The 27316-nt window shown below is 47.8% G+C and overlaps 1 protein-coding gene across 1 annotated transcript in view; it reads right to left on the bottom strand.

Moving 5' to 3' along the window:
• The window catches only part of NMD3 (NMD3 ribosome export adaptor), a 110965-nt gene that overhangs the window by 18278 nt on the left and 65371 nt on the right, over window positions 1-27316 (bottom strand). Inside the window, exons 11-12 of the mRNA XM_078668096.1 lie at window positions 19536-19681; window positions 1250-1362 (exon numbers count right to left, since the gene is read on the bottom strand). Coding sequence (XP_078524222.1) covers window positions 1250-1362; window positions 19536-19681 — 259 coding nt within the window. The remainder of the gene's footprint in view (window positions 1-1249; window positions 1363-19535; window positions 19682-27316) is intronic.

Below are 27316 nucleotides of genomic sequence, written 5' to 3'. Positions count from 1 at the left end.
CTCAGAAGCTTGTGATGGTTCACTCGAGGGAGGGGAGGTGAATACAGTGGGAGATTTGGGGGAGAGATAGAAGAACACTAGACCAGGGGGTGGACGGACAGGGGGGTTGTCCTGGTCCCTATTACCCCAGACTCACCATCCTAGTGCCGCAGTCATTTGAGAGCGGATCCCTTCAGCTTATTTGTGCGGGACTGGAGATGAGACTTTGGCTGATGTGACCGCTTAATGCTGTGCCTGAGGAGGGCAGCCGGGGTACGCTCCAAATTCACCCCCATCCACCCGCTCAAAGACCTGTATTTTCAATTTGTATGTGTTAATGACTAGCAGCGCTGGCACAGTTGGGTGACCCAGTTGTGCTTGTTCGGTTTATTTGCATCTCTGATTTTCTTTATTTGTTATAATATTGACCCTCCCTATGATCACTGCGTATCTCCTTACATTGCACTACCCAATGAAACCCCGTTCATAAAAGCAAGGGGATACCTCCTATAAGCAACATTCAAACAGATTTATTGTTACATTAGATATTACTATTGATGATTGATTATTGATGGGGCTATATCTTTACTGTAAGTTGGACAGTCTGCGACTCCTGGAAGATTGCTGTAATCTGTATCTCTTTAAGCACCTGAAGGTGTATTTTCTAGATGCCAATAAACAAATGTTTAATTAAAAAAATGTATATATATATTATCCATTATTCTACAGAACTCAAGATTGACACTATCAATATGGAAGAGGCTCTCTAGTTATTGACACTTGGTCAATAGTCAGAAAACCACAAATTTTAGCTCCATAAACTCAGATTTAGGAATATATTGAGTATCTTGTTGACAATAACTAATATTTTTCCAACCTTACGTTCACTCAGATCACACAGGAGGTCCTACTATCTTGAAAATAAAGACGTACATGTCCCAAACCCTAAGCTGAACACTAGCATTAAACAATACAAATGTCATGCGCAATATGTCGAAGCAGTATAACACTATAATAGTATTGCAAGCAATGTATTCAAGAATGTTTCAAATTGTAAGATGCTCTGACCTGGGTAGTCACAAGGTTTGCGCTTAATAAAACCACTGATAATCAAACTGCGTATGTCAGCAATCAGAACCTCTAGAATAATTTCATATCTTTTCACATATAGTCTCTTTTTGAGATGCCGACAAGGTAAGAGTTATTCAGCCACATTGAAAAAGCACATTATCACACACTGAAATAGAATCTTAGAAGCAGTCATACAAACCCTAAGGCTAGGTCTCCAGGATTTAGAAGGTGTCCCAGATGAGTGCGGCAGTGATACTGCTGACTTGTATTCATCTCAGATGTTTTTTGCACCCAAACCTCAGCTAGCGTGTGCTAAATAAATAAAAGGTAAAGAAAAGCAAACGGTCAATAACCATTTTTTCTTGATACATTTTTAGTAGAACAAAAAAATAATCACGGTTTCAGACTTGAGAGTAGATTGTGGACAGCTAAAATGCCAATAACTTAAAAGTATTCGCTTTTACAGAATGTAAAAATAAGTTATGCCTTCTGTTTTCCTTTATGGGACCAGAGCATTCAAAGCATATCTTTTCTGCACATCTTTTATATAGACCGCTCGCAGTTCAACTGTCCAGTGTGAAAGGTTATAGATTAGGGAAGATAGAGCTACATTTACCGCCTAGTGCCAACAGGGCAGCAGTATAAAAAAAAAAAAAACACAGGCACAGTAAAACGAAAATTGTAACTCGGCTGCAAAACCAAACTTAAGCCCAGATACTAAATTGTTAAGAATGCAACATCCATAAAAGCAAGAATAGTTGGAAGAGTCATATGCATTTATCCCTTCTCCACAGTTAATAAGTTCACAACTGTAGGAAGCTGGCTCTTTATATAGTGGACCAAAAAGAGGCACACTTAAAGTGACCAGGCAAACCCCAGTTGGACTAGAGGCACAAATAACCCAAATGCTCTTTTTGTGGTAGTGTGGGTGTTAGACGGACCGGGAGGGTCGGCCGAGGATACGGGGAGAGGTCTCCGGGGAGAGCCGTCTCCAGTGAATCGTACAGACAAGTAACTTCCCCCCCACAGACGGACACCACACAATGATAAAGTTCAACGATACTTTATAGACAATTCTTCAAGTACGGTAGAATGGTACAAGGAGGTCTGGACTCAGGGGTCCCCTCTATTCTGGTCTCTGTTTGGGAAAAGGGTAGCGGGACAGTCTTGTTACCAAAAAGATGGAAAATAGCTCTCAATCCTCGAGCTCGGTGGTGTAGATGAACGGGCCGCGGCGGAGCCAGCAGGTCCCGAGATGGATGAAGGAAGACGACGGTCCGCGGCAGAGCCAGCAGGTCCCGATGAAGGTGGTAGTTACAAACGGTCCGCGGCCACGCCAGCAGGTCCCGACGATGATGAAGGATAGGGTGGTTCCCAAAGCCGCGGCAGCGCCAGCAGGCAAGACGAGGGTGCACAAGACAGAGCTACGGCAGCGCCAGTAGTCCGTCAAGGATGAGTTCTTCTTTGCGTCTCTCGACTCCAAGATACAACTCCCGTCCTGCTCTGGAGCTGCCCCAGTTATAGGGCTGGTGTGCTTTGATGTCCGGACCCTCGCACTTGGAGGTCGGGAGGTCCGGGATGAGGGGGTTCAGACACCCAGCAGGGGGGTGGAGCCAGCGCCCGGGGAGGCGATGGGCGAGCGGCACTTGGTGGGGGAGAGCCATCGACACCTCCTGCTCCCATTGACTGACCAAGTAGCCCGCTCACCTCCTGGGTGGATGTTGGTGCCGGAATGTCTGAGGCCTGGCCAGGCCCAGGGTTGAGGTCGATCGGGGGCCAGGCGGCCTCGTGGTGGAGTGTCCAAGATGGCGCCCAGGATGGGCGCGCAGGCCGGTAGAGGGTCGGCCTACGCGGTCAACAGGTTCGAGTGTAGGGGTCCCTGCGGGGACGGTGGACGTGCAATGGTGGTGTGTGGCACCTGCGTGGCTGGTTCGGGCCTGGTTGGGCCGGGGGAGAGCGGCCCTTCGTGTGGCCTGTCCAACATGCGTCCCCCCCAGCTGAAGGCGGGGAGAGTTACCCATTCTCTTGGGGACTCTTCTCGTCGAGGCGGAAGAACCGGGACAGGCCATCTGCGTTGGCGTGATCGGGCCCAGGCCGATGTTCAACTGTGAAGTCCATCCCTTGTAGGGAGATGGACCAGCGTAGTAACTTCGGGTTTTCCCCCCGCATCTGCATCAGCCACTGCAGGGGTCGGTGGTCGGTCTGTACCCGAAAGGGTGTGCCAAAAAGGTAGGGCCGGAGCTTCTTGAGGGCCCATACCACCGCGAAGGCCTCCCTCTCTATGGTGCTCCAGCGTTGTTCCCGTGGTAGGAGTCGCCGGCTGATGAAGGCCACCGGCTGGTCATGGCCTTCGGTGTTCACTTGGGACAGGACTGCCCCAATGCCATGGTCGGAGGCATCCGTCTGGACGATGAACTCCCGGCTGTAGTCGGGGGCCTGGAGCACAGGGGCGGAGCACATGGCGGCTTTCAATTGTTCAAATGCAGCTTGACACTCTGGGGTCCAGTTGACTTTCTGGGGCTGATTTTTTGACGTGAGCTCTGTGAGGGGCCTCACGATAGTACCATAGTCTTTCACGAACCTTCGGTAATAGCCCGTGAGGCCCAGGAAGGCTCGTACCTCGGTCTGGGTAGTGGGGGGCTGCCAGGACTGGATGGCGGCAATTTTTAGCTGCAGAGGGGCCACCAGGCCGCTTCCCACCTGGTGCCCGAGGTAGGTTACAGACCCTTGCCCAATTTGACATTTGCTGGCCTTGATCGTGAGGCCAGCTTGCTGAAGGGCGTGCAGTACTGCTCGGAGGTGGTGGAGGTGCTCGGACCACTGGTTGCTGTATACAGCGATGTCGTCTAAGTAGGCGGCGCTGAATCCTTCGAGCCCCGCCAGGACCTGATTGACGAGCCGTTGGAACGTTGCTGGGGCATTCTTCATGCCGAAGGGCATGACTGTGAAATGGTAATGGCCATCGGGCGTGGAAAAGGCAGAACGTTCTTGTGCCCGGGGTGTGAGGCCGATTTGCCAGTAGCCCGCCGTCAGGTCGAAGATACTGAGGTAGCGGGCAGCTCCCATGCGGTCGATTAGTTCATCTGCCCGGGGGATGGGATGTGCGTCTGTCCTGGTGACCGCATTCAAGCCCCGGTAGTCGACGCAGAACCGGAGTTCTGGTGTGGTGCCGGGGGCAGCTGCTTTGGGGACCAGTACTACAGGGCTGGCCCAGGGGCTGTCTGAGGGCTCGATGACCCCGAGCGTGAGCATTTTGGCTACTTCCTCCTGGATGCAGGCCCGTACCCGATCTGGCACGCGGTAGGCCCGGTGGCGGATAGGGGGGCTGTCCCCCGTGTCCACATCGTGCGTACACCAGGAAGTGACACCTGGGGTGAGGGAGAACAGGCTGGCGAATTGTGACAGGAGAACTTGGCACTCCTGGTGTTGCTCTCGGGTAAGGGCCTCTGAGAGTCGGACCCCATCTACGGAACCGTCTTTCTCCCGCGTTCGTAGGAGGTCCGGGAGGGGCTCGGAGTCCTCTTCAGCCCCATTGTCTGTGGCCATCAGGAGGCTGAGTTCTGTCCGTACAAAGTGCGGTTTCAGTCTGTTAGCGTGGAGGACCCGGAGGGGGTTCCGGGAAGATTCCAAGTCGATGAGATAGGTAGCCGGACCCTTGCGCTCGACCACTTTGAAGGGCCCTGTCCACTTGTCTTGTAGGGCGCAGGGTTCGGTGGGGGACATCACCCATACCTGTTGCCCAGGTTCAAATTCGATGGAGGAGGCATTCCGGTCATACCACCTTTTCATGTCCTCCTGACTGGCCTCTAGGTTGGCTTTTGCTAGTTCTCGGAATCGCCGGGTCTGGTTGCGGAGTGTTAGGAGGTAGCGGAAAACATCTGGTGGGTTCTTTAGAGGGGGCATCTCCCAGCCTTCCTTAACTAGGCTGAGCGGCCCGCGCACGGGGTGTCCATATAGCAGTTCAAATGGGCTGAAGCCCAGGGACTTCTGGGGAACCTCTCGATATGCGAAGAGAAGGCACGGCAACAGTACATCCCACTGGCGACGGAGGGGCTCTTCCAACCCCCCGATCATCCCTTTGAGCGTGCGGTTGAACCGCTCAACGAGTCCGTTTCCTTGAGGGTGATAGGGGGTCGTGAACCGGTAGGTAACCCCGCACTGTTGCCAGAGAGATTTCATGTATTTCGAAATAAAGTTCGTGCCTCTGTCACTGACGACCTCCCGGGGGAAGCCCACCCGGGAGAAGATCCCCATCAGAGCCCGGCCGACTACCGGGGCTGTCACAGTCCGCAGGGGAACAGCCTCCGGGTAGCGGGTGGCGTGGTCCACTAGCACCAGGATGAATCGATGGCCTTGTTTTGTGCGCGGGTCCAGGGGCCCTACGATATCGATTCCGACCCTCTCGAACGGGGTGGTGACCACGGGAAAAGGTTGCAGGGGGGCTTTCAGTTTGCGGCCGCTCTTCCCACTGGCTTGGCACGTGGGGCAAGATCGGCAATGCTGGTGTACATTGTCCCTCATTTTGGGCCAGAAGAAGTGGGTCACCAGGCGGCTATAGGTTTTGTCTTGACCCAAGTGTCCTGCCAGGGGGACATCGTGGGCCAGGTTTAGCAGAAAGTCTCTAAAACGGAGGGGTACCACTAGGACTCGGCTGGCCCCCAGCTCCGCGATTCTTTGCTCACTGTACAGCAGATCATTGTCCCAGTAGACCCAGTGAGTTCCGGAGGTATCCCCTGCGCTTTGGGCTAGCGCTTGCTGGCGGAGTCCCTCGAGGGAGGGACAGGTCTTTTGTTCTTGGCGAAATTGTTCTTGCGTGGGCCCCCCCTCTTGAGGCCACTGGTCGAGGTTAGCGAGGTCTGGAGGTTGAGCTGGTTCGGGGGGGACGTCACGGTCGGTGGTTTCGGCGGGGGCGACCGGAGGCGGTGGCGCCGGCCATTCGAGTTCCTCTGGGCGGGTGTTGGCACGGGCGGTCATGGACCGGGTGGTGACGCACGCCCAGTCCGGGACGCCCAGCATCCCCAGGTGCTCTTTTCGTTCGACTGCTGCCCATGGAGAGCTTTCCAGGTCATTACCCAGGAGGCAGTCTACGGGGGCATCATCTCGGACCGTCACCTTCAACATGCCGGAGACCCCTCCCCATTCGAAGGGGACGCAGGCCATCCGACACAGACTTTCTGAGTTATCGGCTGAACGTACAGGGCAGAGAATGTTTGGTAAGTATTGTTCGGGGGTCACCAGGTGACAGCGGACGGCTGTTACACTGGCCCCAGTGTCACGAAGGGCTTCAGCCCGGCGTCCATTGATGCCCACCCATTGGCTGTACTTCTGGGTATTAGCGGGTAGGGGGACCCGCGGGACCATGTCTCTCCCCCCTAGGCAGGCGAGAGCCATGGCGGCTGGCTCCCATTCTTGGTGTTCCTGTTCATATTCTTCTTGTTCCTCTGAGATCCGTTCCTCCCCCAGAGCAGCAGCGGCTACTTGGCGGGGTCTTGGGCTCTGGTACTGGGGGCAGTTTGGGTCGTTTGCATAGTGTCCGACTCGTTGACATCGATGGCAGGTAACATTGGCTCGATGTCCCGGTCGCGCTGGGGTGCTGCCCCGGTTGGCCGGGGGGGTGGGGCTGGTAGTGGGGGTGACCGGAGCGTTGCTTCTTCCGCGTCCTTGGCCTCCACCTCCTCGGGGACGGTGCTGACCATTGTTGTTCCGGTTCTGTTCGGAGGACCCATTTCGACTCACTCTGGTGATCTCCCACCGGTCTGCTTCGGCTGCGAGCTGCCGGGGATCCGTTAACTTGCTGTCGAGGAGGTGCTGGCGAAGTTCAATGAAGCAATTGTTCGACAGATGCTCCCATACCATAAGATTGAACAGTTGTTCGTAGGTTGTGACCTTGCTTCCTTTGATCCAGCCCTCGAAGGCTCGGCTAAAGTAATTGACATAGTCCACCCAAGTGGTACCTGGGATGCGGGTGCAGTCTCGGAACCTCTGACGGTACATCTCGGGTGTGAGGCCATAGCGGGTGAGGAGTGCAGCTTTCATATGGTCATAGGAGGTCATCTGCTGGTCCGGGAGTTGCAGCAGGGCGTCGCGGCCCTCATTGAGGAATCTCCCCCACAGACCGGCCCCCCAATCGCTTCTATCGATCCGGTGTGCAGTCATAGCGATTTCATAGGCCTTAAACCATTGCTGGATGTCGTCCTCTCGGAAGTATTCTCGAACGACATCCTTGGGGATGTGTACCTTCTTCTCTGTTGCCCCTGGAGTGTGGGGTTGCTCGGGCACCCCTGTTTCTTTATTCTGTTTGCGTAGGTCGATTTCAGCTAATTTCCGCTCATGTTCATATGCCAGTTTCTTTTCCTCGAGCTCCCTTTGTCTCTGTTTCTCCTCTCTTTCTTCCCGGAGACGCAGGTGCTCTAAGTTGATTTTCTGTTCGGCCAACTTTAGTTCAACGTCCATTTTGAGCCGGGCCATTTCCAGCTCGTGCAGTCGGGTTCTTTCTCGTTCCTGGATCTCGTCTGGCGAGAGACCCGTTCTTCGTTCTTCAGGGGCCATGGGGGTTTGTGCTGCGATGTCTTGATCGGGGGTTCCGGCAGCCCCGGTTTCTGCCCAAGATTCCAGGGCCTGCTTAAAGTCATCTTTGGTATTTAGTCCGGTGGTAGCGATACCTAATTCGATACAGAACTGTTTAAGTTCACGATGGCTGTACTCGCCCAATTTCTCCATCTGGAATTTCTCCGTTGATCCGCTGTCTTTAGTTGACATCGTGATTCGCCGTGGGGTGAGCTACTCTCTGTACGGTTTATGCGGTGATTCGGATCCCGTCGCTGGCCACCAATGTTAGACGGACCGGGAGGGTCGGCCGAGGATACGGGGAGAGGTCTCCGGGGAGAGCCGTCTCCAGTGAATCGTACAGACAAGTAACTTCCCCCCCACAGACGGACACCACACAATGATAAAGTTCAACGATACTTTATAGACAATTCTTCAAGTACGGTAGAATGGTACAAGGAGGTCTGGACTCAGGGGTCCCCTCTATTCTGGTCTCTGTTTGGGAAAAGGGTAGCGGGACAGTCTTGTTACCAAAAAGATGGAAAATAGCTCTCAATCCTCGAGCTCGGTGGTGTAGATGAACGGGCCGCGGCGGAGCCAGCAGGTCCCGAGATGGATGAAGGAAGACGACGGTCCGCGGCAGTGCCAGCAGGTCCCGATGAAGGTGGTAGTTACAAACGGTCCGCGGCCACGCCAGCAGGTCCCGACGATGATGAAGGATAGGGTGGTTCCCAAAGCCGCGGCAGCGCCAGCAGGCAAGACGAGGGTGCACAAGACAGAGCTACGGCAGCGCCAGTAGTCCGTCAAGGATGAGTTCTTCTTTGCGTCTCTCGACTCCAAGATACAACTCCCGTCCTGCTCTGGAGCTGCCCCAGTTATAGGGCTGGTGTGCTTTGATGTCCGGACCCTCGCACTTGGAGGTCGGGAGGTCCGGGATGAGGGGGTTCAGACACCCAGCAGGGGGGTGGAGCCAGCGCCCGGGGAGGCGATGGGCGAGCGGCACTTGGTGGGGGAGAGCCATCGACACCTCCTGCTCCCATTGACTGACCAAGTAGCCCGCTCACCTCCTGGGTGGATGTTGGTGCCGGAATGTCTGAGGCCTGGCCAGGCCCAGGGTTGAGGTCGATCGGGGGCCAGGCGGCCTCGTGGTGGAGTGTCCAAGATGGCGCGCAGGCCGGTAGAGGGTCGGCCTACGCGGTCAACAGGTTCGAGTGTAGGGGTCCCTGCGGGGACGGTGGACGTGCAATGGTGGTGTGTGGCACCTGCGTGGCTGGTTCGGGCCTGGTTGGGCCGGGGGAGAGCGGCCCTTCGTGTGGCCTGTCCAACAGTGGGCAAGCAGTTCGGCATATCAGAGGGTAGTGCTAAGAACTTATTAAACACACACAAAGGCAGTAAGTGAGCACAAACTAAATGAAGAACTCCAAAACCAATTTATGAAAGTAACACTTATTTTTATATGAATTTAGATACCAAAATCATCGGGTTCAGGTACGTACTTTGAGATATGAATTTACACAGGTTTCAAAAGGCGTCAGCTAAATTTCTGGAGTGGTAATATTTTATAGGGGAAAAACATGTACTGCATTCGGCACTTGTCAGCGACTTAGAGGGTTCTCCTGGACTTAAGGTGAGTAAGGGGAAAGGTCCAAGTCCACACCAACAAGTCACCTCAGCAGCTCTAGGACGGCCGGTTACATGGGTGTGTTTTGGCATTGGGTCCCCTTTCACTTCAATGAGGAACAGTCCGGCTGAAAAGAGGCTGCAAGCTCGGACTGGGGGCTAGTGCGGGGGACGAGAGGAGGGCTCAGTCTTTGAGATGCCTGGGCACGTAGGGACACTGTTGGTCCACTTCTCAGGCTGCGGGGCTGGGGTGCAGTGGCGTCTTTTGGCGTTGGGTCATGTACTGGAGACACTTGCGGTCGGAGGGGGCCTGCAGAAAGAGGGTGCAGGCAGCGACTTGTGGGTCTCAGGACCCCCGTGAGTACAGTCACCTCCCTCAGACCCTGGTTGTTGGGTGCCAGTGCAGAAGTGCTTTGAGGTGTCAGTTAGCAGCGGGCGGCGCCTCACTTTGTCCCTTTTCTACTAAACTAAAGCAAAGCAAACAGGACAGCTGGGCCACTCTCGGTTTGCGTCTCAAGGTCCCTGAAGTCCCTTGATGGACAGGTCTGTTTTCCTCGGCGTTGGTGTCCAGGCTGGACACAGCAAACCTTGGTTGCTGTAAGGGGTCCGTTACCACAGGTATTGGTGTTGTGCACCTCCGGTCGGTCCTGTGTCCCCACACTTGGAGGGAGGATGGATCTGACCTGTAGGGGCGCGGCAACCTCATCCTGGGCGACTGCAGCTTCAATAGTCCCTGTAAGAGACAGGTCGGTGTATCGAACATTACATCTTGTGGTGCCTTCGACTGCAGGGAAGTAGTTCCTCTACACCAAGGGAGTTCTCTGGCGATTTACGAAGCCCTGGCAGCCCTCAGAGCTTCTTGGAGCATGCACAGCAAAGGTTGAGTCAGGTTCTCCATGAGGGTCGGGATCAGCAGGCAGGATGGCAGGGTTGGCACCTCGGTTCTCGGGTCAGCACTTCTTCGATGTCCACTTCCTTTTGTCTTTCGAATCTGAGGTCCTGGCATCAGGGGTACCACCTAAATACTGTTTTTAGGGGTGCTACAGGGAGTGTCAGGAAGTAGCCAATGGGCTACCTACCTTTAGGGTGACTACACCCTCTACATCCCCACATCCTGTGGGTGGTGGGCATAACCCGGACCCATAGGACCCAAGCCCAAAAAAAAACAGGGTGGTGGAATTTGAATTTTCCTTGTCATGTACACTTCAGGTAGCCAACCTCAGGGGTGGCACTAGCCTGAGAATGATTACACCTCCTGTATAGTTCATTTTCCAGCAAACACAAGGAGATGATGTACTGAGCGCTGAAACTTTTCAGACACTCACTCTCAGTCACAGATCTGGGTTTAAATCATCATAGTTCTTTAGCTCCCTTCACCATCCCAGTTCATATCCAGTCATATGCAAATCAGTCTTGACCCTGTGCCTCATGGGAACAGTCCAGCCGAAAAGGCCAAGCCAGGTCTAACCTGGACCGGAAACAATAGGGAATTAATTGTTTTGGGGAAGGAACACTGGCACGGAGGACCTAGTTAGCAGGAACCCAATGCACTTCAGTCAAAGTTGCATCAAATACCAGACAAAAAGTGGGGGGGGACTACTGCAACAAAACCCAGTTTCCTACACAGCCCCCTACATGCGAATGTGAATGGATTCTGGGAAAAATGAATTGTTTTGGTCTTCTACTTCTTATTGTGTGCTGTCTTTCAATACAGGAATTGCATGAATCTGCTTCAGGTTCTTGTGTCCTATTTGGATTTGAATTATGCAAAAATTTGCAATTTACTGGGATCTTTTCCATAGGGTGACATTGCAATGTGTTCTCTTTATGCAGAACAATAGTGCAGGGGTCGGCGATTATTTGATTGACAGTGACCTTGCTAGTGGTACTTGATGAACCCTAATTCAGGGCATTTGAACAGCACTCTTTTCCAGGCTAAATAAAAAAGCTTTTAACCTTTTTAAACCATATTTAATTACTTTTTGTAAAGTTTTACGTATTCTTTCAGACTTTTTAGAGGTCTTAACACAGGGGTGAAAAAGTACACAGAAAGAGATGATCTGGGTGGTTTAAAGTCCAAGCATCACGTACTTACCCATTCTAAAGCGCATATAGGAGTGTGTGGAACTAAAATCCGGGCTGAGAGCAGCCAGAGTACAGGTCCTTCCACACTTACGGAGTTGCCTTCTTGTTTCAAATTCTTGAATGTTCAATGGTTGATTCAATGAGCAGCTAGAGTGTCAGTCTCTTGCTGCAGAATAGCGAGGCGCCCGTTTCTCCAGGTGTGAAAGCGCCTAGCAGGGTCTAGGCTCTGCTATGCTTTATAGACCGTGCAAGGAACCTAAATTTGATTCTGGTATCAAGAAGGAGCCAGTGGAGTACTTTAAGGGGGGACGTTTACATGATCCTGCTTGAAATGGTTAAGACTATATCTGGAGTCTTTGGAGCCTTGTGATGAGGTTTTGGGAGACAACAGAACATTTGAGAAATCCGCAGTGAAGAGAATGACCAGTTCCCTAATTCTGATGATGTCAAAGGTAGGATTCTAACACACGGGGACGAAACAAATGGTAGAGAAATTGACTCTGACTCCGGTTAATAAAATCCCTATCTCAGAACCTTTAATGCACAGAAAATTCTGAATGAGTTGCAGGCACAAAGTGATGACGAGTAGGCTTTCTGAAAAAGTCAACCAAGCACTGATGTAAGAACAGTCCCTTCAGTACAACGCCCCATAAGACTACTTTGGGTCCAGGTAAGCTACTTTAGGGAGACTGGAGAATTAACCAACTCTATCTGAAGCTGGACTATTTGTTTATCTAGGACTACTACCAACTGTTTGTAGCTGGGGGCTACAGTAATTTAATGCTTTTCATATGAAGCCTCGGTTATACAATTTACACCTAGGAACCTACCCAAGACGCTGCCTTCATGCATCTATTTGTTGAAGGTAGCAGCCTCCATCTTGGCTCTTAGGAGCCTCGGACTGAATACTAAAATACCTGCTCAATTCCTTAAGTGTCAATCTCCTTTCGATACATTGCTGCATTCTGCACTCATTCCTCTCAGACAAAATGACTGGGTTGTTCAACTTTCCACTCCTGGCCTATAAGGTCCTGGATTCTTGGAACTAAGGTGTGGTTTCTCAGTAATAAAAATCCAACTTCGATGCGAAGGATGTTATAAACTTTTGTCACACAACACTGCTACCAGCACTTAGTAAAAATCTTGGAAAAACTTGTTGCCAAACACCTTTCGGAGTTCCTGGACAATGGTACTCTATCGGATGAATGGCATGAGGGGCTCTGCTGTGGCAGAGGCACAGAGACCGCATCATTTTGCTATGACTGTCGACATCAGATTCATCTTGGATGAAGACGATGCAGTGGGAGGGATACTATTGGAGCTCGGTGTTGCATTAGATACCATACACTACCAAGTGTTGCTGGAAAGAAATACATGCAGCCTTTAAGGATATATTGTGGAACTTGTTTGGTCTTTGTAAGGTTGTTCACAATAATTACGATTTGATTCCCAAGTGTCACTCACCTGTAACATACCTCAGTGTTACCCACTGTCCCCTATGTTATTCAACATTTATATTTAAGCGGTTACCCCATCATACATTGGTTTGAATATCTAGCTTTCTCATATTCAAACACCACGCAAACTATGATTAAGTCAAACACCAAATCAGTCTGCGAAAACTATCTTAACTTAATAGAGACTGCAGCACGGATGCACGCAGCAGGTGTGCCAAAGACGGGCCTGTCTGCGCCAATCCGTGCCCTGCCCGCACCGGCCTCCCCCTCCCCCCCCCACCCCAATATTTTCACTGTGCCCCTCTGCACTCTGAACCCCGGTTAAATCTCCCAGATCTGCCACACCTCACCATCCAGCACTAAAAATGCGTCCCCCTCCGCCATCTGTCATTTCACATGCACCCTCTAACACTTCGCTCACTCCACACACCAAACACATACACAATCACATACCCTCTACTATACCACGTCTCTCCCTGTCCTGCATACTCCTCAACACTCGCTCCCTCCCTCCACACGCCACGGAAATTTAAGATCTGCTACACAACTGCTCACCAGACCTGCTTTTCCTGACCGAAACGGGTCCGACTCTCTCGTCGGCCACCATTATTGCCACGCCAATCTGGCCCCCGCCGGACACAAGATTAGGCCTGGATGATGAACTTCGCTCCATTTGCAGAGTTTTTCGCTCTCCGCGGAGCTCAGAGTTATGACAAACGCCACTCTACATAGTGGAGCAGAGCTTTTCGCCTACTCGCCAATGGTAATTAGTGAGCAAGGAAAATCCAACGCTAGACTGCGTCTCAGCACGATTTCTCAACGCAGGCGGTCATAGATGGTCGCTACCGCTCGCCTTGAGAACACTTCCGTTTGCGTTACGGAAGCTGCCGCTCGAGCAGTAGAAAGAAGCTGCATGTGATGCGGTTTGCACCGATTTTACAGTGCGGGACAAACACCCACCCCTAAAAATCAGTGCAAACAGCATGAGGTAACGCACTATGCCGCTCGCGGACTCCATGTAGCGTGGCAGAGTTTTTTTGACACTTTTCAGAGTTCTGTGGAGCAGAACTCCACAAACTCTGCCCAGGCCTACACAAGGTCACAGGACAGGACAAATACACCAAGACGCACAATCGCTATCATCCATCCAATGCTCCATCACCTTCGAAAGCACCACCAGCAACTTGGAAAACTTGACTTTTAAAATCCTCATCATCACCAACTACACTCTGAGTGGCACCCTGGTCTACCCCCCTCCCGGGCCATGTGCCAACTTCAGAGGCACCATTGCAGACCTAGTTACCCCCCTGATCCCTGACTGTAGAGTCTCGGCAAAATCAATTGCCAACTGGAGGACCTCACCGATACCAACACGACCAACCTCCTCAGTAACTTGTTCAACCTCAAACTCATCCAGTGAGTGGAAGGCTCAACACACGCCACCAAACACCTACTGGATCCTATCTTCACTAGTTTCAGCAACATCACAGTGGACAAGCACACACCGATCACCTTGTCAGACCGCACGCTCATCAACTTCAGCATACCCACCCCACAATACTGCAGAAACACTTCTGCCAAATCTTCATGGTGGGACTGGAACAAAATCTCAGAAGCATCCTGGTCTTCCAAACTACTCCACCACCGGCCTCGACACAACAACCACCACCAACTTCAATGCCTAGATCCCTGCCTACATAGTTACATTGGCTCCTCTCAAAGCCAACAAAGACGTGAGAACCAGACCGCAAGTAAGTTTGTACACAAAAGAGTTCAGCCTCACCAAACACCACTGCAAGCAACTTGAACATGGAAATATTTGCCATAGTTAAAGATTTCACCTCTCTGGCAGCAAGATCAACCAGGGTAACCCCCTCTCATAAACACTGCACCAAGCCTAGAACAACCTGTAGATCAGAGCCTCCACCTCAGTTCTAGGCTCATACAAGAAAATGAAGACCTGGCTCTTCACCTAGCCACAACCCTGGTTTGAGCCATACAGCTCCAGCTTCAGAACCAAAATACCCTGCCGGATGAGTTGTGCGCTATACAAATAAACATAATGTAACCTGCAAGATTGGGCACCATCCAGCAATGGAGGAGCTTTAACTTCTTAAAGCTTATCCCCAATAAAATGGAGACCCTGCTCTTGGGTAGAAACAAACTCAGCTGGAACTACTGCTTGTGACCTGCTACTATAGATAACTACCTATCCTTGTAGCTAAGTTATAATCTTTGGTGAAGATCTTGGATGATAACCAAAATTCCGACCACCATATTAACTTAATTTGAAACATATGAATTGGCCTACTAAAGTTGCTTACAAAAATTATATCTTTCCTGTCGGAATTATGTCCAGGCTGGACAACTGCAATACTTTTCTTTGGGCCTGCCACTTGCACAATTTCTGATCCTCATATGTTCCCTGAACTACATTGTTAGCCTGGTCTATAAATTAGAGAGATACGTCTGGGGTGCGGCTGCAATAAACATAATCCAGTGGCTGCATGTAGATCAAATCACGACTTAACATCCATAGAATCATAAGAAGTACATGTACCTCATCCACCCTAGCTATATGGAAGTATAAGCGAGTCAAAGATAAATGCAGAATGAAAGAATAAGCACAAAGTACCACAACAGAAAATGCAGAACACTGCATTAAGTTAATGACGACAACTAGACAACGTCATTATGAAATCGATAATGACAAGGATAACCTTAAGTAAACCGGAGCGAAATAAGCATGCGCGAGAAGACAAATTACGCTAAGCAAACAGGAAGCATTGGCCTGGAGACACTGTGTTTCTAAAATCTTGACACAAGCCAGGGTTCATAAACCTCTCCGATAATTACAACTACTAAAGTATCGAAAAAATGCAGCATTAAGGATCAATAAGGATGGGCACTCCTTAGCAGTAAATAAATTCATTTTTTTTTTTATTAAATCAATATTGACAGCTAGACAATGCCATGGTGAAACCAGGAATGTTAAGCATGAAATACAACAATCTGTAGCATCACAAGCATGCGTGAGATAAAGAACTACGCCAGGTGAACAGGAAGCATTGGCATGGAGATGTTGCGCGTTGAAATGACGTCACACGCCAGAATCCACCTACTCCGTAAAATCATTATAATGACTCCAGCGTCAAGAAAGTGACGGACGGCTTCAAGAACTGGTCATGGAGAACCAATCTTCGACTAGCAGAATACGGCAAACAAGGTATTGAGCTTTTGATCGCAGAGAACACCTTTAGCAGTAATTTCAAGACAATACTTTTCAGCCAACACAGGGGAATGCGGGTACATGATATAGATTGCGATAACGGCTACCAGAGACTGACGGGCATTGCACATTTCCTAAAAGCCTGCATGCCCTTTCTTGCTCTTTTTTGCACTTGAAACCGGAGCACAAAAATTTGTGGTATAATAAAAAAACATGGGGTTCCACTTGAATATTCCACATGTTCACCATAGTGCATGAGAATACATTGTGTCTCTTTTGATGCACCTAGCAAGTTTTTCAAAAATACACTTTACAACATTCCTCTTGCAAAAACATCCTTAAGCTTTAGACCAGACCACCCTCACTCAGTAAATAGGATAACACAGTGCTATTTTTCCTTCCATCATCCCCCAGAGCACTGAACAAATCCAGACAACCAAAGACGACCTGCCGTGATATAGATAACTCATACCGGTAGGTGACCGACAAAGAGAAGTGGTAATAGTTCAGACGCAATATAGTTAGCAGTAAGATAACTTATTGGTCTTTTTAATTCCATTGAAACAGGTAGAAAATCTGCAACAATTGCATTCTGCAATAGAAGCTGGTACGTAAGGGGTTAACACGTTTTTTACACACCACTTTACCTTTTAATGTATATACACTAAAAAATTGTTATATTATTATCCCACAGAGATTCAAAGATGTCCTACCCCAATTCTATCTAGCCCTGAGGAAGACCTTTGTACAAATAAAGTGATGGTCCCACATCTATAAGGTCGAAACACGTCAGCATCATTTAGTGGCTCAAAGCTAATGAAGATACCAAGAGATGCTGTTTAATTCAGCCGGTGGAGTCGGATTGTTCTCTGTAAAGTAGCCTCTGACCCCTAATATGACCTTAAATAATAGAAAGTGCCAAGAATAGAGTGAGAATTAGTTTCAGCACGAAGAGACAGAAGTAGGACACCAAGTGATTTGGGGAAAACCTATAGCATAGGTATTTTCCCTGACATGAGTGTAGTAATGCACAGCATTGTCTGAAGGAAATTAAATACCATAGGAAGTATGGGAAAATCAAATTTAAAATTGTTATTGTGTATCAATGTTCAAATAATATCCTTTGTTATCCAGTAAGTTATGTATTTTTATATAGATATGTGTTGTGTACAAATGTGATGTTCACTTCGAAACACTGAAGAGATGTTTATGTACTTGGTGAAAGGGACACCCAATTGTCAAAAACGTTATTGATGCAAAAAGAAGCATTGAGTTTGCAACCACAGAGTCAATAAAAAGGACATCTGTGATAGGAAACCTATTGTGATTTATGGTGTCAGAGGTAACTTGCTTGTTGAAATATTTGATTATTGATTCTGGCCTCTGTCCACCTTAATTGGATCATTCCCCTTAGTTTATTATCCTGCATGTAGATCAAGGGATCACGCTCAAAATACTGACTCACAAAAGATTTTCCCTTTGGATGCCGTCTTCCATCTGAAGCACTAGTGTCCTCGAAGATTCCTTTGATTCTCAGGTCAACTCTTCCTGCAGATTCCCAGATTAAACCAATCATTCAGTGAATGGGGTGGGGGAGAAGACAGTCCCTCTGCTATCAAGCTTCCAAAATGTTGAACCACCCACCCAATTTCTCTGAGGCAAATTCCAAGCTACATTACTTTCAGGAAATCCGTCATAATCATTCTGTTTACAAAATGGAGTCGCTGATCGCCTAACCTGACTACGTTCTTGCTCTACATGCAGCAAGATGTTTTCTTTTAGGTTTTAGCACCAAGAAGCCTTTTGGATGGTGTATGCTATGCTTCATAAGTAAATACATAAATAAAAAAATGTCTGAATAAAAATGTGGGATTACTTCGGGATTCTCCACTACATCTGGATTTTCTCCTCTTTCCTCAACAATAGAGTAGTTTTGATTTTCCATTTCCAAACCTTGGGAGCCCTTCTCCTTAAAATGAATTGGTGTTCCAGCGTCGACATACACACATGCAAAAAAAGAATTACCTCAGCAGCTGGGATGCCTGTGTCCTGTTACTGCTAATGACATGTCCATTTCCAGTGGCTCCCTTTACTTTTTTACTTAAATTTCTACATTTCTTTTTGTGTCTTGCCCCTTGCCATAGACCTCTAAATGTTGTTTGAGGATTAGGTTTAAGAAATGTCAATTAGTGTCTTCTGATTCTTGCACCTGTTACACTGACCCCTGCCATTTCCATCCTCTGCAGATTCTGAAGGAAAAGTCTTGGTAGGAAAAAGGTACGAAGAGGGGATATGTACAATTAAAATTAAATATGCTAGAGGGCAGTGCTAATTGTTCATGTAATCATACATACAGCACCCAATCTTATGCATGAAGTCGGTCATGCAGAATGCTTGCCATGTGCTCGTTTAGGCGATTCAAATTAATTTAACAGAAGGTTATATTGAGATGGTTAACCAATGTCCAACTCTCTTATTTGCCTGCCTCCCCACACAACCAGATGCTACTTACTTGGTCTTGGTGAGGACATAAATTCCAAGGGAAAACTGAGGCTGATCAATTTGTCTTCAAAGATTAGCTAAAAGACCTGTTTCTTTGGCGGTCATAATCGCCTGTATCACAAATAATGGCAATCAAAGATTATGCATCACAGATCTTCTTGTTAACCAGCCTAAATCTTGACAGGAGCTGGAGACTTCTTACAACTCTTTCACAAACATCTGCAGTGTGTGCCTGTTGTCAGGCATCTCCTCTGGTTTTCCACAGGCTGGCAAAGCATCAAGCTGCTCTGGTCTGCTAATGTGTGAGAGTTAGGAGCAGCATGCTCACGTCAGTTGCTTCTAGCCCTCTAGAGGTCCTCTAGACACATTGTAATGTCCATCTGACATAAACTGGCCTGCGCCACTCCTTCCCCCCCCCCCTCCAGCCCAGAGTTCACATTAAAGAGCACTGGAGGTCAACACAATATTCTAAAAATGACAACGAAGTAGAAGTTTATATATGAAAATAAATGTTTACACCCATTTCCTGACTTCAATATGGCAGGTCAGTGAGAAAGGGGGTTTCAACAAAGCATTGGGAAGGCCACGTTATGCTGAGAATGGTGGCTTTAGACTGCAAACTGTCCAAGTAGGAGATCGATGCAGATTCGATGTTCCCAGGCAACCAAACACCAACCGAGACAGTTTAAGAAGAGACACAGGCTCATCTTTGTTCAAAACAGTCCTATGGGCTTGGGGATGTTATGTATAGTTTCCAGGAGGTGAGGGTATGCTTTAAAGTTTGTGGCATGGTGTTCTCTAGATGCCAGACTGCAAAGTGAGTTAGCCATTGGATGCTCTTCCCACTATGCTGTTTTATTTTACTGTGGCTTTGTATAGTTATCTTTATTCTGGAGTTCCAAAGGTAGACCATGTGTGGGGTGGTGCCGCTGGGACTGGATAATTAGGTGTATGCCTCAGTTACTGAATACTGCTTATACTGTTGTAATATGAAACACACTTATTAATACAAGTTTATGCTACTGACACAAAGAACACCCACTTACTTTGTTTGACTTCATTCCTGCCCCTGCAACTTGCTTTTTATCACGTACAATGTCGATATCCATTATAATAAACTCCTCCATCTGTTTAGGGTGGAACAAACTACTGAAAGGATGACGCCAATACGTGTTTCCATCAACTTCACAAACTGCAATATAATGTACTGCTTTAGAAAAAAAATACACTTCTCCTAGGATGTAAACTACATTCAACATTTTTGTAACAGTAGAAATATACATTACAAAATCAGGAGTAATGTATGCGACGTGTTAGCACTGCAGAGATTATAGGCATTACTGTACTGAAATAATCAGATCTACCAATAAAAAATAAAGTCAAGAAGGCGGAAAATTAAGTGCTGCAGTTGTCTGTGTATTTCTTGCACATCAAAAAGCATTTTTGGTTGAAAACATCAGCATAATAAGTGTCATGTTTCAGAGCAAATAGAGGCAAATTAGCATACTGTAGCAAATTGGCTTTTTCATTGAAGAGAGTCTTAACGCTTCTCAAGCAGCAACCACAATCCCAGTCAGGGTGAACCATAAAAAGTCACTAAATTAACCTGTGCTTAACCCTCTGGCAGCTTGGCAAAAAAACACTCAGATTAAATTTAGAGGCAATGTGAAAGGTATTTATCCAGCACTCAAAAAGGAATAAAGTGAAAAATCCCACCCCATATTAGCAAAAATAGAGAACTTTCAAAAAATAAATTGACGACAAAACAAATTAAATCTCATCAGTAGAACTAGAGTTATGTATGTTTACTTAAGACTAGCAGCAAAAAGACAGGAGACATCTAGTCGCGCATGAGCAGGGCAAAGCCAAACATTATGGCAGACCGTGATGGAGAGAGGTCCACGTACACAAATTGGACTGGGCCTGGCCTCAGCTTACCTTAAGACTTAGAAGAAATTTCAAAGAAAACTGTCTGAGAAGGTAAAGTTCAGCAGGGGAAGGCGGCCAGGGGTGTCCAATGAGTAAGAGTTCTCGAGGATCCACTGTACAAAGTCAAGGTGAAAATGTCTACTTTCGGACGGCCACTTGAAAGTTGAAAATCTTCACCCAGTCGAAGCTGTATGCTGTAGCAGACTAGGGCTCCATGAGCCAAGATACTAAGGATATGAAGAAAAGCATAGCAGGGGTTACTGCGAAGTCTCGCTGACCAGTGATGCACCTTGGGCGATTTGGCAAGCCGGTAGGTCCCTGGTCTTCTGTGGGGTTGCAGTTTTGGTCTTTGGCTGGTTGGGCACCTTTAAACACCACTTTCAAGGGTTCAGGGCACTTGGAGGGCAGGACTCACTTCAGGCACTGACCAGGTGCGGGTTCGCGGTTGTTGCAGCTTTGAGTGTACGTGTAGCTAGGAACAGAAGGCCAGCCAACTAGCCTTTGGAGTCACTCTGGTATCAAGCAGCAAGGAAGTCCTCGGAGGGTAGAAGACAGGCTTCAAGCAGCAGAGCAGTTCTCTAGAAACAACAAGGCAGTCCTCTGAGGTACAAGCAGGCCTCAAGCAGCAGGGACGTCCTCTGAAGTAGAATGCAGTCTTACTGGGGTCCTCCAAAGGTCCAAATGTGAACTGAACTGTTAGTCAGAGGGTCCAATAATTATCCTTGGTGCAAGCCTTTGAAGTGGGAGAAACTTCAAGACTCCGACCCCACTCCCCTGCCGCCCAATCTGGTTCAGCAAATTACCTTTCTCCTCTACCCTGGCACCAGAGGTCTAGGGTAAAACTAGGCTGTCAAATTCTTTGTAAGTGTGCTGGAGGCAGCCCCTTTGAAATATAAGTGTGGCAGGGAACAGCTCGGTCGCTCTTATCCTGGCAGGATGGTCCATCCTGCCAATACCAGTCCCACTGTCTGGGAGGCCAACTATTCACAGTCATGTGACCCAGGCTGCAGGCATCAAATGGTTAGGACAAGAAAATGCCAACTTTCTAAAAGTGATGTTTTCAGAACTTTGATTTAAAATCCACCTTTACCATTAAAGAGAATTTAAAAATTACAAGCATAACATTTCTACCTGTTACTAATCAAATTAGAACTTATTAAATGTAATAAGGTAACCCAATGTTATCATATGCAAGAGGTAGATCTTACAGTGGTGCAAAATAAATTGAGGAGGAAATGTAAAAGTCCCCCCCCGGCTACAGGCAAATAGGTCAGAAATGACCTATATGTGACTGTTTCTGGGTTGCGTCAGTCGCCCCCTCCCCCATCATTATCATCATCATCATCTCCTGCCCTCTAGTAGCCCCTCTCAAGAAAGACAAAGAAAGAGTAAAACAAAAAAGAAGAGAGATGAAGTAAATAAAAGGGGAATTTTCCCCTTCCTCAACCGTTGACCCTACTAGGCCCCACCTGTGTCTTAATACTGCTACTTTACTACTACTTTACTACCCCATCAGCAATCCTTCTGTTTCTTCAAATCTTCCAAATATTGTTGTGCTATAACCTCTGATAAGAACATTCTGGCTCTCCCTTTCGTGACTACTTTGAGTTTGAGTTTGGCAGGAAACAGTAGATAGACTTCTGATCCCAGAGCCTGAAACTGCGAAATCATCTGCCTCAACCTCCACCTTCTCTCAACTGTCACATGGCAAAAATCTGGCCTGGCAAAAAAATGTGGTACCCTCAAAAGATCTCTTCCTATCCGGCCTTGCCTTGTCGATAATTTCTTGTCGTACAAAAAATTCCCCACATATACTAGAATAGCTCTAGGAAAAGATGCCTGGCCCCCTCCTTCTGCGCCGTGCACTTTCTTCTGCGTGAAAGGGAATCTATGTGCCCTCTGAATCTCCCTATCCCACTGCCACTGGGATTCCGGGAACGCACCCTCCAGTAGATTTATCACAAACTGCCTGGTGTCTTGCCCTTCCAGCCCCTCAGCCACACCCAAAAGTCTGACATTATTCCGCCTTTGACGATTTTCAAAATCCTCCATCTTCCACAGGAGATCTTCTGACATCTTTTCCTGCGTCGTTTTAAAGGATTGCAAGTTCCCAAGATCATCTTCAAGCCTACCCGTTCTCTCTTCCACCTCCGTGACTCTCCCTACAAGGTCATCATAGAGCTTATTCGTTTTCTTCAGAGTCAATTGAATTTTTTTAGAGTCTTGTCTTGCTTTACGACTGACTGATCTGGCCTCAGCCTGCATTTGCTTCAGCATGTTGAACAGGAGATCATAGGGGGCGCCATGCTTTGAAGTGCCAGCGGAGTCCTCTTCCTGGTATGTCTGGGAGGTTGCTGAATAATCCCACAGGAGCCGCTTCTCTGTGCCACCCGGGGAGCCTGTCAGCCGTCTTCTTGGTTTAACATCTCTTTTCTTTTGGGTAGTATCATTACCCATATCAGTGCCTGAAGAGCTAGAACCGGATAATAGATCCTCATCAGTGGCATCTTCTTCCTCAGAGGTCTCTTCACTGAGCTGCACTGAGTCGGAATCTTCATTCAGTGAGTAAAAGTGCTCCCCTTCCGCTGAGCCAACGTCACCTTTTCTCCCTATATCCTGCACTCTCACCAGTACATAAATCTTTATTTACAAGGCTGACTGAACTTCCCCATGTAGCTTTAGTGTTTTTTGAAGCGCACAGCTCCTCCTCAAGCGACAGAATAGCACCCATCATGTCCGAACTCCCAGTCTCACCTCTGAATACACTCCCCTCCAGCGCCGGCATTACGACCCCCGAGACTACCACAGAAGTTAGCGCCTTCTGTTTCTGGATCTGTTCTGCAACTTGGGACACTGGATTGCCGATTTCTCCTCTCGGAACGCTCTGGCTGGGCTGTTGCTTAGCAACCACCAGGGAAGCGTTCAGTGCGTCTGCAGCGTCCACGAGGACGCCTCCACCATCAGCAAGACCTCCAGGATTGCCGCCGAGCTGACATGGAGTGCCATCGCTTTTCCCAGCTGAGCAAGCTGTAAAGACCTCTGTCAAGGTAGGCTGTCTGAACGGTGTGTCTTTCAATTTCTTTCTTTCCGTCTTGTCGGAGGGTTTACCTGACATCACGGAGTTCGTCTCGGCAGGGCTGAGCAAAGCAGCACCGGAGGTCGCGCTGGATTTCCCCCGCTGCTCAATCTTCTTTTTCTGTAGTGGGGCCACTGTTTTCCTAATCGCCCCTGGATTCTTAGCAGGAAGGGTGGCCTCCTCTGCAGGGAGATTCTTTCCTGCATCCGATTGTTCTTTGGCCTTGTCTTTCCCTTTTCAAGCTTAGCAGGACGTAAAGACATTTTAGTCGGCTGCTGTTGCAAGAATTTTTTAGAGCCGAGGGAGCTCATCAGATCACACAGTTTTCCCTTCAGCCAGGAATATTCCGCTAAGAATCGAAGTTTAAATGCTGCACCAAGGGGAGATGTGACCTGGGGTTGCCACCACCATTCAGGGGCCATCGGGGGCCATTAATCCGCTCTACTAACAGCTAACATTGAAGATGATGGGAGAGAGGTCTGAGTGCGACCTTTCAACACATCCCGTCCGCGGCCATCTTGCCTCCCGGGGGGGGGCACAGAAGGGGGGGGCAAGGCAAGGGAGGGGGGTAGGGGTTTTAAAACCGGTTAAAATTGGAGGTTTTTGTTTGTGTAAAAACACACATTTTCACTGAGTGTTGGCTACACTATATGCAGCATAGGCAATGTATAAAAAATTCAGATTGTTGTTCTCATATGTTTCATATTTTTTCCGCTGTACGAAGGTTTATGAGCAGAGATATGTTTGAAATTTCTTAATGTCTTGTAAGATTGTTTCAATTAATGTATGTGGTCTTAATGATTCTAATAAGAGACTGAAAGTTGCAGGATTACTGAGAGCTCTCCAGTTAGATCTGGTATGTCTTCAGGAGACTCATATTGAGGCAGCACAGATATACCTTCTGGAACAGTTGGGGTTTGAGGTACTAGCAGCTAGCAAACAAGGAACTAGGACCAGAGGGGTGGCAATTTTGGGGAGGCATAGAGATGCTGTGGTCCATAGGAAGAAGGAGGATCAATGGGGCAGGTGGGTTATAGTGGAAATATGTTTTAAGGGGGTGAGGTTTACTTTAGTCACAATATATGGTTCCACCGATGATGATCCTGATGTTTGGCAGTTCATGGATACGGAACTAGCCCAGTGGCCAGAACCCATTGTATGTTGTGGGGATTTTAATATTCATGGCCCAGATAGTTCTTTTACACAACCCAGCGGGAGATATGTAGGGAGAAAGGAAAAAAACATACAGTGCATTATCTAATATGGCCCAGAAGAACTCTCTAGCTGACCCTTGGGTGAAGCAACATCCTTTGCTGGATGGTAGTACTTTTTTTTCAGCCCCGCATAAAATTCTGGTTAGATTGGATTATTTTTTAGTTTCTAATTCTTTAATTACGGGTGTGCAAGTGGGAAAACAGCCTAGGATTATCTCAGATCATAGCCCTCTGGTATTAACACTTAATATGCCTATGGTTCAGAGTAGGAACACACAGTGGACTTTCGAACGCATTTTATTAAAAGATGGGGATTATCAGAGACATATGGAGACCTGGATAAAGTTGTTCTGGGATATAAATAGGGGCTCAGCATCTCCAGGCGGGTTTGGGACTGCTTTAAAGCTGGTATTAGAGGGGAGACGATGAGTTATGTGTGGGCAAGGCGGAAAAGGGAAAGAAATATAATTGAAGAAATTCGACAAAGAATAATTGTAGAGGAAGAAAAATTAGCCACAGCTATTAGGCAGAATATCTCACTGGAGCCCTTCTTGCTTAAAATTATAGCCCTCAAAGGGGACGCTATAGAAGGCTTTAGTAAGAAAGCAGCAGAGAACTATCTGGTTAAAAAGCAGGATGTGTACGAATTGAGTGAGAGAGTGGGTCACATCTTGGCGGTGCGAACCAGGCAGCGCACAGCTACACTTGATATAAAGGAGATTCTAGATTCACAGGGGGTTTCTGTTACAGACCCAGACTTGATAAGGGAAGTTTTTAGGAAATTTTATGGTGATTTATACTCTCTGGGGGATGCAACGAGTCAGAACGAGATAGATAGTTATCTTAGCGATATTCCTGCTCCCTCTTTGTCATCTGAGGAGAAGGAGATATTAGATGCCCCACTGCGTTTGGAGGAGCTTATTGAAGCTCTGGGAAGCCTCCCCTCAGGGAAAGCAGCTGGCCCGGACCAAATCCCGGTTGAATTTTACAAAGTGTTTCAAAATGTTTTATTGATTGACATGTTTGATATTATGATACGCACACAACGGGGTGGGTCACCTCCAGAGACCTGGGGCGGCGCGGATATTATTGTCATTGCAAAAAAAGGGAAACCGGCAACACTTCCAGGTTCATACAGACCTATTACTCTGATGAACTCAGATGTCAAAATATATTAAAAAATTATGGCAAAAAGGCTCTCAGGGAGTATTGAACAGCTGGTAAGCTCAGTACAACACGGCTTCATACCTGGGAAGGGCACGACCCAGCATGTTAGAATGGTTGTCACCATGTTCGATGCTGCAGGGGTCTTGGGCGACCCTATCGCGGCACTCTTTTTAGATGCCGAAAAGTCCTTTGACAGGGTCGCCTGGGAATTCCTCTGGGCAGTTCTGAGGTGGAGTGGTATTGGCGAAGGTTTTATAACAGCTATTCAAGCCTTATATAATGACCCAACCGCGAAGATCAGAGTGAATAGGGAGCACTCAGAGGCAGTTAAAATTTTAAGGGGGACGAGGCAAGGGTGCCCGTCATCCCCACTGCTTTTTGCATTATATCTGGAGCCATTACTAAGAAGACTAGAAATAAATGAAGGGATTCCACCAATTAAACTGAACGGCTACACAGTTAAATCTTTAGCCTACAGTGACGATGTGACCATACTAACTCCGGACCCAGACACAGCTATCAGGGGGGTGGAAATAGAAGCTCATTTGTTTGGCCAAGTCTCAGGTTATAGCTTAAATAAATCTAAGACACAAATTGTTAGGAACCATTTCACTAGGAGTACTGACAACAGAGTGGTTAGTTCTGCAACATATTTAGGGATTTTAATCTCTGCAAAATTGGATACTTTGGTTGAGATCAATATGGTTCCGTTATTGGCTAAAGTTAAAAAAGATTTAGTAAGGATGAATAATCTGCATTTGTCTTTGGTGGGGTGTACTAATGTTTTGAAAATGATGATTTTACCTAGGTTTCTTTATTTATTCAGAACAATTCCCCTTTTTTTTTTTAGACCAAATGGTTTAATATCCTTGAAGGCATTTTAAATAGGTTTATTTGGGCTCACGGAAGAACTCGTAGGGCGTATAGATTTATGTCTCTATCAAGAGAAAGAGGGGGCTGGGGCGCGCCGGACTTTAGGCTGTATTATTTAGCGGCTGCACTGCAATATATGCAGGGATTGATTGGAGGGGGTGGTCAGCTACAGAAGATCACAACTATGTCCACAGAAATCTATGCAGTAATACTAGGACAAGAGGCAGAAAATTGTTTCTTATATTATACTGAGTTAGGTCATTTTAGAAGGAATCAATCGAAGACTATTAGTGCTGCCCTTAAAATATGGAAAGCCTTTATGAAAAAGTTGGGTCTGGGGAGATAACACAGGTATATTAAACTATATAATAATAAATCCTTTCCTCCAGAAATCTTTTCTGATTCAGTAATGGCTGCTTGGGAGGGTAAAGGAATTACACAGATAGGTGACTTAAGGAATCACGAGGGAATAATGCAGTTTGGGGACCTTGTAAGTAAGTATGGTGTAGATAGAAGAGACTTTTTTAAGTATCTACAGGTTAGGAGTTTTTTGAGCAATAAACAGGGG

Source organism: Lissotriton helveticus, chromosome 11 (genome assembly GCF_964261635.1).
Source record: "Lissotriton helveticus chromosome 11, aLisHel1.1, whole genome shotgun sequence".
Taxonomy (NCBI): domain Eukaryota; kingdom Metazoa; phylum Chordata; class Amphibia; order Caudata; family Salamandridae; genus Lissotriton; species Lissotriton helveticus.
Note: the sequence above shows the minus strand (reverse complement) of the source record. Positions and strands in the feature narration are given on the sequence as shown.